The sequence below is a fragment of the Eschrichtius robustus genome, chromosome 8, assembly GCF_028021215.1.
Source record: "Eschrichtius robustus isolate mEscRob2 chromosome 8, mEscRob2.pri, whole genome shotgun sequence".
Lineage (NCBI taxonomy): Eukaryota > Metazoa > Chordata > Mammalia > Artiodactyla > Eschrichtiidae > Eschrichtius > Eschrichtius robustus.
Genome location: NC_090831.1, coordinates 101754239 through 101767901, shown reverse-complemented (window position 1 = coordinate 101767901; position 13663 = coordinate 101754239). Strand labels below are relative to the sequence as shown.

The following is a 13663-nucleotide window of genomic DNA, read 5'->3' as shown; positions in this document are numbered from 1 at the left end:
CAGCCTCTAGTTTCCAAAGTATTAAAAATCCTCACCACATGATTGAAATCTGTAATTCTAGCAAATGTAACAATATTTTATTCCATTGGTGAATTTTTACTGATTAAGTAAATACCTTGTAGAATGTTAGGACAATACTATCAAAAAGTAAATCTAGGGACTTCCCTGGTGGTGCAGTGGTTAAGAATCCGCCTGCCAATGCAGGGGTCACGGGTTTGAGCCCTGGTCTGGGAAGATCCCACATGCTGCAGAGCAACTAAGCCCATGCGCCACGACTACTGAGCCTGCATGCCACAACTTCTGAAGCCCACGCACAGCAATGAAGACCCAACTCATCCAAAAAATTAATTAATTAATTAATTTTTTTTAAAAAAAGTAAATCTATAATGTTGAGAAGTACAATCCCATGTATTATTTTATAATATGTATCTGATACATGTGAGTAAGATCTGGGATTTTGAGTGAAATTATACATTTTATTATGTTCCATTACAATTTTAAAACTGCTTACTGTTTTTTTCTGATCAGTTTTCAGTTTACAGTACATTCCATTATTTTGGCCTTGTTTTTTTCTCTAAGTAGAAATACATAAAATATAGAAAGATCTCTTTACTTTTATCAACCAGATATTTTTGAGAAGGTTAAGAATTTCTTTTTAATATGAATAGTCACTCCCTAACTAGTTGTTTCCCATATTATTTTTTGCTATATTATCTGTTGTTTCGCTTTGTTTTTCCTGCATTTTCTTAGCATTTTGATGGCTTTATGACTGTGGTCACATCATCACAGCTGTGTATCCTGAAGGAGTAAGATCTGGGTCCCCGTGGCCCTCACAGGTGTGCCCATCACATAATGGGTGCTCGAGACAGCCTATTTAGATGAAGGAGTGAATTTGGCCTCATGTTTATTATTTCCTGAACATTTTAAGTGGAGTGTTCGACATTTAAAAAATCAAATATTATTTGTATGCCAAGTATTGGAGGATCCATTTAAGAGTACACGTTGGGTAATTTGGGCTGCTGGATTATTAGTGTTATTTTTTTTTTTAACAAGATAAGTATGTGATTTGTACTTTCAAATAGAATACATTTTCAAGTGTGGCTTAGTAGAATATTTATAGAATTAAGTTGGATTTCATGGAGAAATTAAAAGGCAGGGACTATATGCCAGACAGTGTAGGAGCCAATGAGGCAAAAACAGGGGACAACACACAGGAAATGCAGTTAGAAAGGTAAAGGGGACAAGTTTGTCAGGGTCTTGGAAGGGGGAGTAGGGTTTTACTAGATAAAGAAATAGATGGAAAGTGGGATTTTAAAGGCGAAGGTGATATTTTCCTGCTTGGGAGTTCAGGTGAAGAAATGCATAGAAGTGGGCGAGTCTTGCCGGATAGTCTGTCTGGAGTAGCAGATGCAGTGGTGGCTTGTACTCCAGCCTAGTAATTGCTGGAGATTGTTGCTAACCCTTGCAAGGAAGGCAGACCTTCCTGTGCTTTCCTTCTCTCTCCCAGCGGGTTCCAGGTCGTTCCTGTGGTGATTTGTCAGGAGACTTTTAGTCACGTTTTGAAGACTCTCCAAAAGAATGAAATGGAAAACATGAATGATTTGCTTAATAAATATTTCTATTTTGTTAATAATTGATCACAAAATGATGACTTTGGAATAGTCTCTGGTGTCTAACAATTATGTTTTCATTATAAGACAAATTTGAACATATGTTTGGTTTTATACACTAACCATCATGGATTTTTTTTTTCCTGGAATGTGGTGAAAAGGACACGGATAGTCTCTCTCATGCATATAAAACTTAGACCTACTATTCAGAAACTCCATAAAACAAAATTAGAATCGAGAGTTAGCCAGAGGGTTTAAATTGGTGGTGTTGGCTAGTCGTAAAAATAATGCTAAGAATTCTTTTATGGCAAACATCTAGAAATGATATGATATAATACACATCTCTTTACATACGTAACTGTAAGAAGAAAGGAAAACCTCAGGGACCAAAGAGTGAAGCTTGTGAGTTGACGTCGTGGCTGCCCTGGGACTGGGGTATGGGACAAGGGATATTGATGTTGGTCTGTCAGGGGCTAGGGATTTTATTGTTCACTCCGAGAAAGAAGACATACCCTGAGGCATTCTCAAAGTGGGAATTTGGAACAGAGACTTTCTCATAAAGAACTTAAAAGAGTTAGATTTCAGGGAAATGGTAGACTAGAAAAAGCCTGCCCTTTTTCTGGTAAATTTCTGTTTGGCCTTAAGTTTGCAATGTGGAGTAAAATAGATGCCTGAGAATGTAACTGTTAGCCTTGACCCAGAAAGTGTTGAAGTTCTAATTTATTTCTCCAAATATAAGGGAAACACCCAAGTTAAGAAATTAACATAAAAAAATACTTCTGGATTGGTGATACATCTGAGGCATCTGGCATTAAAAAAAAAATTTTTTTTTTTTTGGAGAAATGATCCCTTAACCTAGGCTTTATAAGAGATCTACAGATAAAACTGTGCTGAATATGAGCTCGTAATTTAAAATTATAGAATAATAAACTAATTATTTGCACCCCCAAGAATTTCAGTAATAGAAATATCACATATATAAACTATAAAATAATTGTATTTAAGGCATTGAAATTTATAAGTGGGTTCAAAAGTATAAGAAAAGAACAAAACAACAACAGAAAAGAACCTAACACTATGAAATAGTGAACAAGCAGGTTTGAAAAGGGACTATGCACAACTACTAACTAAAAATGTAAAGCAGTCGTTGAAATTACACCCTTATTGGACATGTTAAACAGTAGGTTAGACACATCTGAGGAGAAAGTGATGTAATTAATGATAGGGTATTAGTTATAATCTGAAGAAATAACTCAGAATTCAGCATACAGAAATGCAGAAACATGAAACATGTAAAGAGGTTAAAAGATGTGGAGGAAAGAATCTACAGTTTCAAGATACTTCTGATAGAATTGGAAGAAAAGGCAGTATACAGGAAAAATGGGACAGACTCAACCTTTGAAAAAACACTGAACAAGATTCTAAAATTGATACAAGTCATGCATTATCAGGTATAAGAAATACAACAAATACTAACTACGATAAATGTAAAAGTAGAAATTTTGCAGTGCAACTGCAGGGCAGCAAAGATAAAGAGAACATGTAAGAGAAACCAGAGAGAAAAGGCAAATTAACTACAAGGGAACCACAACTGGATTTCCATCAGACTTTTCAACTTAGATATATAAGCCTTCTGACAATGGGATAGTATCTTCAAAGTGCTGAAAGATTACTAGCCTAAAATACTATATATAACCAACTAAACCATCATTAATAAGTAAGGGAGAATTAAAGACATTTTAAAATAAAAAGAAAAACTGACTCAGCTTTTGCTAAAAGGAAGGAAGAAGGAGATTGAACTCAGAATGATGGAGTGTAATTCAAGAAATAATGGGTAAAGACACGGGCAAGGGCCTCCCTAGTGGAGCAGTGGATAAGAATCTGCCTGCCAATGCAGGGGACACAGATTCCTTCCCTGGTCCAGGAAGATCCCACACGCCGTGGAGCAACTAAGCCTGTGTGCCACAACTACTGAGCCCACGTGCCTAGAGCCCGTGCTCCGCAACAAGAGAAGCCACCACAGTGAGAAGCCCAGCACCACAATGAAGAGTAACCCCTGCTCCCTGCAACTAGAGAAAGCCCACGGACAGCAACGAAGACCCAACACAGCCAAAAATAAATAAAATTTTTTTAAAAAAGGGCAAATAAATATTGACTAGATAACATTTGATAATGAATATTTTCTGACTAAATGTTAATATTAGTATATTAATAATAGTATAGTAATATCTAGTAATATTACTAAAATAAGGTAGAATTAGCATATAATGAGCACTGATTTATAAGATGGGAGCTGGTGATAGAAGCAAAGCACTCAATTTTCTACACTTAGGAGGAGATGAGTTAAAAGCAAAAGAAATATATATTTGGCCATCATCCCTATTCTAACACAGAGCTTCTAAAACCCTGAGAATTTCCTAAGTGATGAGAGTGATAAAGGTGTTATGTTGATGCAGTGACTTTGGGAAGCACCTTAGGCTGGTTGTCAGGAGAAACAACCACAGGAGTAGAGGCCTGGAACTTTCAGTCCCACCCACCCTGACCTCTAGGGCAGGGAGAGGGGTTGGTGGTTGAATAAATCTCCAATGATCAGTGATTTAATCAATCATGTCGATGTAATGAAGCTTCAAAAACCCAGAAGGAGGGGGTTCAAGAGAGCTTCCAGGTTGGTGAACACGTGGAGATCTGGGGAGAATGGAGTGCTGGGAGAGAGCCTGGACACTCCTCACTCTTTCTCCATACCTCGCCCCATGCATCATCTGGCCTTTCCTGAGTTATATTCTTTTATAATAAGCCTGTGATCTAGTAAGTAAATGGGTTTCTTGAGTTTTATGAGTCTCTCTAGCAAATTAATTGAACCCGAGGGGGTGTGCGGGGTAACACAGGGAACCTCTGATCTATAGCCAGTTGGTCAGAAGTACAGGTAACAACTTGGACTTGCAGCTGGCCTCTGAAGTACAGGAGGGGGTCATGGGAACCTCCAGTCTGTAACTGGTTGACCAGAGCACAGGTAAACAACCTAGGCTTGCAACTGGCATCTCAAGTAGGGGGAGTGGGAGGGCAAACTTTTCAGACTGAACCCTTCACCTGTGGAATCTGGTGCTATCTCCTGGCAGATAGTATCACAATTGAGTTAAATTGTAGGGAAACCAGCTGGTGTCCCAAGCATTGTTTGGTGGTGGTGTAGAAACCACCCCTCACCCTCTCCCCACACACAGGTTGGAACTAGGTCCAGGAACCTAAAAGAACATACATGTAAAATAAAAGTTTTAAAGCATGAGTGGAAATAATAAACACAAAATTCAGCATAATGATTACCTCTGGGGAGAGAGAAAAGGAAATGGGTTTGAGTAGGTGTAATATGTAGGCATTAACTTTTTCTGTCCGGAGGAGCCGGGGTCGGGGGTGGGGACTTAAAGCATATATATATATATATATATACACACACACACACACACACACACACACACACACACACACACACACACACACACACACACACACACAAGAAGTTACGATTGAACAAAGCTGGATGGGGGGTATATACATGTTAATATATTATCATGTTTTTTATGCTTGAAATATTTCATAATATTTTTAAGGTAACACTGTGTTAAATCACTTTATGGAAGAATGGTGGGATTTTGGACTAAGTTAGTAAGAATGAGTTGCTTTTTAGAATAAATAATGGAAGTATAATGTTACTGTTTACCACTTACCAACACCCCCTAAAAAAACACCCACAATCATACCTTTTTACACAAAGAAACTGAAGCTCCGATGGGAGCCAGTGGGTTTCATCTGTAAGCCTTAGGCGTATGCAGGTGAGAAAGTTAATTCATTGGCCATCTATAAGATATGGAAAGCAAAAAGAAAAGGAAATCTAAGAGTAGCAAGAACCGCAAGTGTCTCAAGTTATTGGACTCGCTGTTCCCAAACAAAGCTTTGGGTTTTTTTCCAAAATAGAAAAAGTCTCATTATAAAGTAATTAATACTCTTTGAAGAAAAACTTTAAACACTGAAAAAAATAACTTTAAATGACCTATAATTGTACTGTCCAATAATAATCACTATTTATAGTTTCCGTATACATCCTTCTATTCATATGTATATAGAGTGTTTACCAAAAAAAAGCACACTCTACATTTTTTAAATTCGCTCTTCATGTTATATCTTAGAAATAGTTTCATGTCCAGAAAAAAAAAAAAAGTCATATTTCTTTCAGTGGCTGTGTGGCATTATACTACTGTGTGGTTATACCATAATGTATTTAATCAAACCACTGTTGGTTTTTCCAGTTTTTTCTCATATGCAATGCTGCCGTGAACACACTGCACATGCATCTTTGAGTATTTGTCTATTTGTTTCCTTGGGTAAGTTCCTGGAAGGAAATTGGCTGGATCAAGTGTTCATAATCCGTAATAAGTCTTTTGGTATCAGTCCGGGTTCTCCAGAAAGGCCAGCAGGCTAGAAACTCAGGCAAGAGTTAACGCTGCTGTCTTGAGGCAGAATTCCCTCTTCTCCAAGTAACCTCAGTTTTTGCTCTTATCTACAAATCACCCCACATTGATCTTAGTTCTTTGTTGAATATATATTTTGCATACACCTTTTTACTTTCTTTATGGTATCCTTTAATGAGGAGACGTTCTTCTTTTTTAACATGGATTTAATTAATTAATAAACTTATTTATTTAGTTTTGGCTGTGTTGGGTCTTCGTTTCTGTGCGAGGGCTTTCTCTAGTTGTGGCAAGCGGGGGCCACTCTTCATCGCGGTGCGCAGGCCTCTCTTGTTGCAGAGCACAGGCTCCAGATGCGCAGGCTCAGTAGTTGTGGCTCACGGTCCCAGTTGCTCCGCAGCATGTGGGATCTTCCCAGACCAGGGCTTGAACCCGTGTCCCCTGCATTAGCAGGCAGATTCTCAACCACTGCGCCACCAGGGAAGCCCCAATGAGGGGACGTTCTTAATTTTAGTGTTAGTTCATGTAATCTATTTTTTTCTTTCCTAATTAGTTCCTTTTTGAGTCCTCTTTAAGTAATCTTCATCTACTGAAAGGTGTGCTTACGTTTCCTTAGTTTTAATTTCTGTTCAAAAGTGGGAAAGGGAACTCTCATTAAGCAAAGTGTTTTCCCTGGAATCCTGTGTTGTAGGAAATTTTGCAATTAGATATCAATCCACCAGACATCTTTTTCTCCTGCTCAGAGCAGCACCTCCCCCTCATTGTTTTGGAGGAACTTCTAAGAGCCTGCCCATTGTAGCATTCAGTAGTCTTTGCCACAGATGTGAGCTCTTGACCCAGACTGGGCTAACGGTGGTACTTTTGCCCCTTGGCCACAGTGAATGGTCCACATACGGCCTTACACCTAAGCTGAGGCAATCAGAGAGGTGGCAGCAGAGCTGTTGGCAGCTATGGTTCTAGCCCAGTGAGACTTCACGATAAGAACGTGAAGCCAGTTCCTCAAGAGAAGCAGAGCAGAGAGACAGCAGATCTTGGCCATGTTGAGTCCCTGGCTGCCTAAAACCTTAACTTCACCCTGGACCTTCCTGTGGGGTTGGTTATGTGGCCCAATAAATTTCCAACATTTATTAAGATCTTTTTTACTTTGGTTAAGTCTTGAAATATGTGTGCTTGAAAATGCGGTTCCATGATTGTATGTTTGAGATTGCTCATAATGCGTCTCATTCTGGGAGATTCACAATGTGTATGAGCATATTAAAGGCCGTAAAGAACCTGCAGTAAAAGAAGCCTGTTTGTCTTTATTTAACCTGATGATTCCCAAACTTTTTTTTAATTGAAGTATAGTTGATGTACAATATTATGTAATTTACAGGTGTACAATATAGTGATTTGCAGCTTTTAAAGGTTATACTCCATTTCTAGTTATTATAAAATATTGACTATCTTCCTGTGTTATACAATATAACCTTGTAGCTTATTTTATGCATAGTAGTTTGTACCTCTTAATCCCCTACCCCTCCCCCCTTCTCTCTCCTCACTGGTAACCACTAGTTTGTTCTCTGTATCTGTGAGACTGCTTCTTTTTTTGTTATATTCATTAGTTTGTTGTATTTTTTAGATTCCACATGTAAATGATATCATACAGTGTTTGTCTTTCTCTGACTTATTTCACTTAGCATAATGCCCTCCAAGTCCATCCATATTGCTGCAAATGGCAAATTTTCATTCTTTATTATGGCTGAGTAGTATTCTATTGTGTATATAAACCACATCTTCTTTGTCTGTTCATCTGTTGTTGGACACTTAGGTTGCTTCCATACCTTGGCAATTGTGGATAATGCTGCTAGGAGCATTAGGGTGCATGTATCTTTTTGAATTAGTGTGTTTTTGTGTGTGTGTATTTTTTTTTCAGATATATACCCAGGAGTAGAATTGCTGGGTCATATGGTCGTTCTATTTTTAGTTTTTTGAGGAACCTCCATACTGTTCTCCACAGCGGCTGCACCAATTTACATTTCCACCAACAGTGCACAAGGGTTCCCTTTTCTCCACACCCTCTCCAGCATTTTTGTTTGTGGTCATTTTGAAGATAGCCATTCTGACAGGTGTGAAGTGATATCTCACTGAGGTTTTGATTTGCAGTTCCCTAATGATTAGCGATGTTGAGCATCTTTTCATGTGCCTGTTGGCTATCTGCATGTCCTCTTTGGAAAACTGTCTATTCAAGTGTTCTGCCCATTTTTTTTTTTTTAAACATCTTTATTGAAGTATAATTGCCTTACAATGGTGTGTTAGCTTCTGCTTTATAACAAAGTGAATCAGTTATACATATACAATATGTTCCCATTTCTCTTCCCTCTTGCATCTCCCTCCCTCCCACCCTCCCCATCCCACCCCTCTAGGTGGTCACAAAGCACCGAGCTGATCTCCCTGTGCTATGCAGCTGCTTCCCACTAGTTATCGATTTTACATTTCGTAGTGTATATATGTCCATGACACTCTCTTACCCTGTCACATCTCACCCCACCCCCTCCCCATATCCTCAAGTCCATTCTCTAGTAGGTCTGTGTCTTTATTCCCGTCTTGCCACTAGGTTCTTCATGGCCCTTTTTTTTTTTTTTTTTTCCCTTAGATTCCGTATATATGTGTTAGCATACTGTATTTGTTTTTCTCTTTCTGACTTACTTCACTCTGTATGACAGACTCTAACTCCATCCACCTCATTACAAATACCTCCATTTCATTTCTTTTTATGGCTGAGTAATATTCCATTGTATATATGTGCCACGTCTTCTTTATCCATTCATCTGTCGATGGACATTTAGGTTGCTTCCATGTCCTGGCTATTGTAAATAGAGCTGCAATGAACATTTTGGTACATGACTCTTTTTGACCTATGGTTTTCTCAGGGCATATGCCCAGTAGTGGGATTGATGGGTCGTATGGTAGTTCTATTTGTAGTTTTTTAAGGAACCTCCATACTGTTCTCCATAGTGGCTGTATCAATTTACATTCCCACCAACAGTGCAAGAGTGTTCCCTTTCCTCCACACCCTCTCCAGCATTTATTGTTTCTAGATTTTTTGATGATGGCCATTCTGACCAGTGTGAGATGATATCTCTTTGTAGTTTTGATTTGCATTTCTCTAATGATTAATGATGTTGAGCATTCTTTCATGTGTCTGTAGGCCATCTGTATATCTTCTTTGGAGAAATGTCTATTTAGGTCTTCTGCCCATTTTTGGGTTGGGTTGTTGGTTTTTTTGTTATTGAGCTGCATGAGCTGCTTGTAAATCTTGGAGATTAATCCTTTGTCAGTTGCTTCATTTGCAAATATTTTCTCCCATTCTGAGGGTTGTCTTTTGGTCTTGTTTATGGTTTCCTTTGCTGTGCAAAAGCTTTTAAGTTTCATTAGGTCCCATTTGTTTATTTGTGTTCTTATTTCCATTTCTCTGGGAGCTGGGTCAAAAAAATCTTGCTGTGATGTATGTCATAGAGTGTTCTGCCTATGTTTTCCTCTAAGAGTTTGATAGTGTCTGCCCTTACACTTAGGTCTTTAATCCATTTTGAGTTTATTTTTGTGCATGGTGTCAGGGAGTGTTCTAATTTCATACTTTTACATGTACCTGTCCAATTTTCCCAGCACCACTTATTGAAGATCTGCCCATTTTTTTAATCAGGTGGTTTGGTTTTCTTGATATTGAGTTGTATGAGCTGTTTATATGTTGGATATTACTCCCTTATCAGTCAATCAGTCATATCATTTGCAAATATTTTCTCCTATTCAGTAGGTTGTCTTTTCATTTTGTAGATGGTTTCCTTTGCTGTGCAAAAGCTTATAAGTTTAATTAGGTCCCATTTGTTTATTTTTGCTTTTATTTCCTTTGCTTTAGGAAACAGATCCAAAAAAAATATCTGTGCAGTTTGTGTCAGAGTGTTCTGCTTATGTCTCCCTCTAGAAGTTTTATGGTCCCAAACTTATTTTTAACACAACTACTTTTTTTTGTATGGCTCTTCTATTAATAAATAGCTCATAGAATCTTGACCAGCTGGTCATCAAACTGGGAAATGCTGGGTCATAGGCATGAAAGGCCTAACCGCAAGCTGATAAACGAAAGGTGCTTAATCTCTGAGCAAGGTTTTAAAAAATGCGGACATTTAATAATTTATATGCAAATCATATGTTATTTTTTTTATTTTGGTCAAAGAATCTTCTGATAAAGAAAAAACTAGAAGATAAATTTAATGTAACCAATATGTAAACTTTTTTTCTCATGCAGGTTAGCCAATACACCTTTGCTATGTGCAGTTATAGAGAAAAAAAGTCTGAACCACAAGAATTAATGCAGCTTGAAGGATACACTGTGGATTACACAGATCCCCACCCAGGTAAGTCTTAGTTGAATCACTTTCCCTGCCTTTCATGTATTCATGAAATTGTCATAAATATCCTGTGTCTATTCTCCACTTCAAACTCCATTCAGTGAATGGTACATATTCCATTTATACACCTAGACAAGATTTGATGGGATTTGACTTATATCTTTATGAGGCTACTTAGTTTTAGCCATAAGTCATCATCTCTGTTATCTCAGTACAAGGATGAAATATGTGAAAGTTACCGTTACGGGGAAATTATATGAGAAATATCAACAGTGCTTTCAGAAACTTCTTTACTGAAAAGCAAAAGGTACAAGAGACAGAAATAGGGAAAGAAATAGCTAATGAATGACTGTATATTATATTCTACTAATTTTCTCCCCAACATCACATTCTTGTACTTCTCTCCCTCCCTCCTAATATATTAATGCTGTGTATAGTACTGGACACTCAGTGTTTGAGATTAGTGAGTGAATAAGTGAATGAATGAATGAATATATGGAGATTAATGAAATTAATAAAGTGAGGTTAAGAAATATATAGATACTAATGAATGGATAAAGAAATTATTATAGATTAAAAATAGAAGTCAGTGATCACATTCACTGATCAATCACTTAAAATGCAAAATATCTTCTCTATGAAAGAATTTTGCAAAAGTAAAATACCATGCAATGTAAGTATCATTTTTATCTTACCTGTATTTTTTTACTGCTCAACTGGTCATATATATCTCCTGCATATAGAATGAGGAATGTGCCGGCAGATAATGACTTTCTTCTCTGGCATGAAATATCAGACTTTGCTATGCATTCCTTTGGGGTAGGTTTGCATGTCTTGCAGAATGCTGCTTTGTTATGAACTGTTCCCTAAGCTAATTTTAAGTTCCAAAGTGATATGGAAGTGTATAGCTTCTCCTTATTGTTTTCCTTCAATTCTTGGATTGTGGATTTGATCCTCAACTAAAAATGATTCAAGGCATTGAGCTCAAACAGCAAATCCGTTCTTTTCCCTGAGACCATTTAATGAATGAGGTTAAAATTGTGCCAATTGTATACGTTTTTAACAATGTCTTTTTTTTCCTCCACAGGCCTTCAGGGTGGTCAGATGTTCTTCAATGCTGTTAAAGAAGGAGACACTGTAATGTTTGCAAGTGATGATGAACAGGATAGAATATTGTGGGTTCAAGCCATGTATAGGGCCACAGGTCAATCGTATAAACCCATTCCTGCAGTTCAAGCCCAGAAGCTGAATCCTAAAGGAGGAACTCTCCATGCAGATGCTCAGCTTTGTAAGTTTTGTTGAAAAATAATTTGATTATCAGTTAATAACCTTAATAAGATATAAAATTGCCTGAGTCAAATTTGTTCAGTATTATAGTTTACATCTTTAACTGATTCCTAATTGAATAAGAATAGTTCATTTTAGTAGTCATAGAATCAGTTATCTAATTTTTCAGACAAACCTGGAATAAATGGTGCCTATGATTTCCAGTCATGAATTTGCCAAGCACTGGGATTTCTCTGGGAATCTCAAGAGCATAAAAGAAAATTGATTTTAACTTACTGTAATTTTAACTTACGTGTTCTGTTGAAATGGGAAAAGTATTGCAGAATCAAACTGGCATTAAGATTCCAGAATACCAAAATGATGGACCATAACTTTCTAGAGTTGTTTCTAACAAACCAAAAGGATAATAGGCCTATTTTCTGTTGTAGGTCGGAAAAAAAAAAAGTCATCAAGGCAACTTTCTTTTTCTAGATAACTTTATATTCATGTCATTTTCTCAATGCTAATATAAATCATTAAGAACTAAATTTTTCATTTTAATTTACAAGTAATTAATAACAAATTATGTAATAATGATAGAAACATTTTCAAACGTAGCTTTAATAATCATTAAACCAAATGTTTTAACTTGTTATACTCTTTTTTAAAACTTCTCTGGTTCCTTCTGTAATACAATAAATCAGTTGGTCTTTAACTGTAAGCTCAAATTGGAACTTTTCATTCAACACCCTTCTACTCTCAAGATTCTTCTCCAGGGGAGCAGCATTTTGACATTCATTATTTTCTTCTCTCATTATTTTCTTCTCTCTTCTCATACTTTTCATGCAGCAAATAACTATTTTCTGTTCTTTTCAGACACCCGTTAGTATTACATTTAGACATCTTAAAGGCACTTTAGGCCAAATAAAGATGGAATATGAGCTCGACTCCAGATTCCTGCGTGCTTTAGGCTTCAGAGTGTACACCTTTAAACTTATCCCGATCCATCTTCAGGTGATGATGGCACTTCATACGTAGTATATGCATCTCACAATTGTATACTTCCATATCTCCCTTCCTGGCCCCTGCACAATTCTGGTCATACATTTTACTTCTACAAATGTTGTAAATCCCACAATACATTGATATTATTATTATTATGCCTTAAACAGTCAATTACCTTTTAAAGAAATTTAAATAATAAGAGAAAATGTTGTATACTCAACCGTGTAGTTACCATTCCTAGCACTCTTTATTCTCTTATAGAGATATTTCACTTCTGAAAGGACTTCCTTTGACTTTTCTATAGTGCTTTCAGCTTTTAGCTTTTTTCTATATGAAAATGTCATTATTTTACCTTCATTTGGAAAGATGCTTTTCTTTCAGTACTTTAAAGACTTTTCTCCACTCTCTGCTAACTTGCTTTTTTTTCTCCTGATGAGAAATGTGCTATCATTTTTGTTTCTTCCTCTGTATATAACGTGGTTTTTTTCTCAAGCTGCTTTAAAGATTTTCTCTTAATCACTGGTTTTGAGCAATTTGATTATAATGTGCCTTGGTGTAGTTTTCTTCACAAAAATATTCCTTTTTTTTTTTTTTTTTTAATAAGAGGCTCTTTTTTCTTTCTTTTTTTTTAAATTTATTTATTTGTTTATTTATGGCTGTGTTGGGTCTTTGTTTCTGTGCGCGGGCTTTCTCTAGTTGTGGCAAGCGGGGGCCACTCTTCATCGCGGTGCGTGGGCCTCTCACTATCGCGGCCTCTCTTGTTGCGGAGCACAGGCTCCAGACGCGCAGGCTCAGTATTTGTGGCTCACGGGCCTAGTTGCTCCGCGGCATGTGGGATCTTCCCAGACCAGGGCTCGAACCCGTGTGCCCTGCATTGGCGGGCAGATTCTCAACCACTGCGCCACCAGGGAAGCCCACAAAAATATTCTTGAGCTTTATTCTA

General features: G+C 37.3%; 1 protein-coding gene across 6 annotated transcripts in view; it reads left to right on the top strand.

Moving 5' to 3' along the window:
- Positions 1–13663, top strand: part of CADPS2 (calcium dependent secretion activator 2) — a 552288-nt gene that overhangs the window by 366398 nt on the left and 172227 nt on the right. For all 6 annotated transcript variants that reach the window (XM_068549383.1, XM_068549382.1, XM_068549381.1 and 3 more), the window contains exons 10-11: positions 10347–10455; positions 11537–11737. In XM_068549383.1, coding sequence (XP_068405484.1) covers positions 10347–10455; positions 11537–11737 — 310 coding nt within the window. The remainder of the gene's footprint in view (positions 1–10346; positions 10456–11536; positions 11738–13663) is intronic.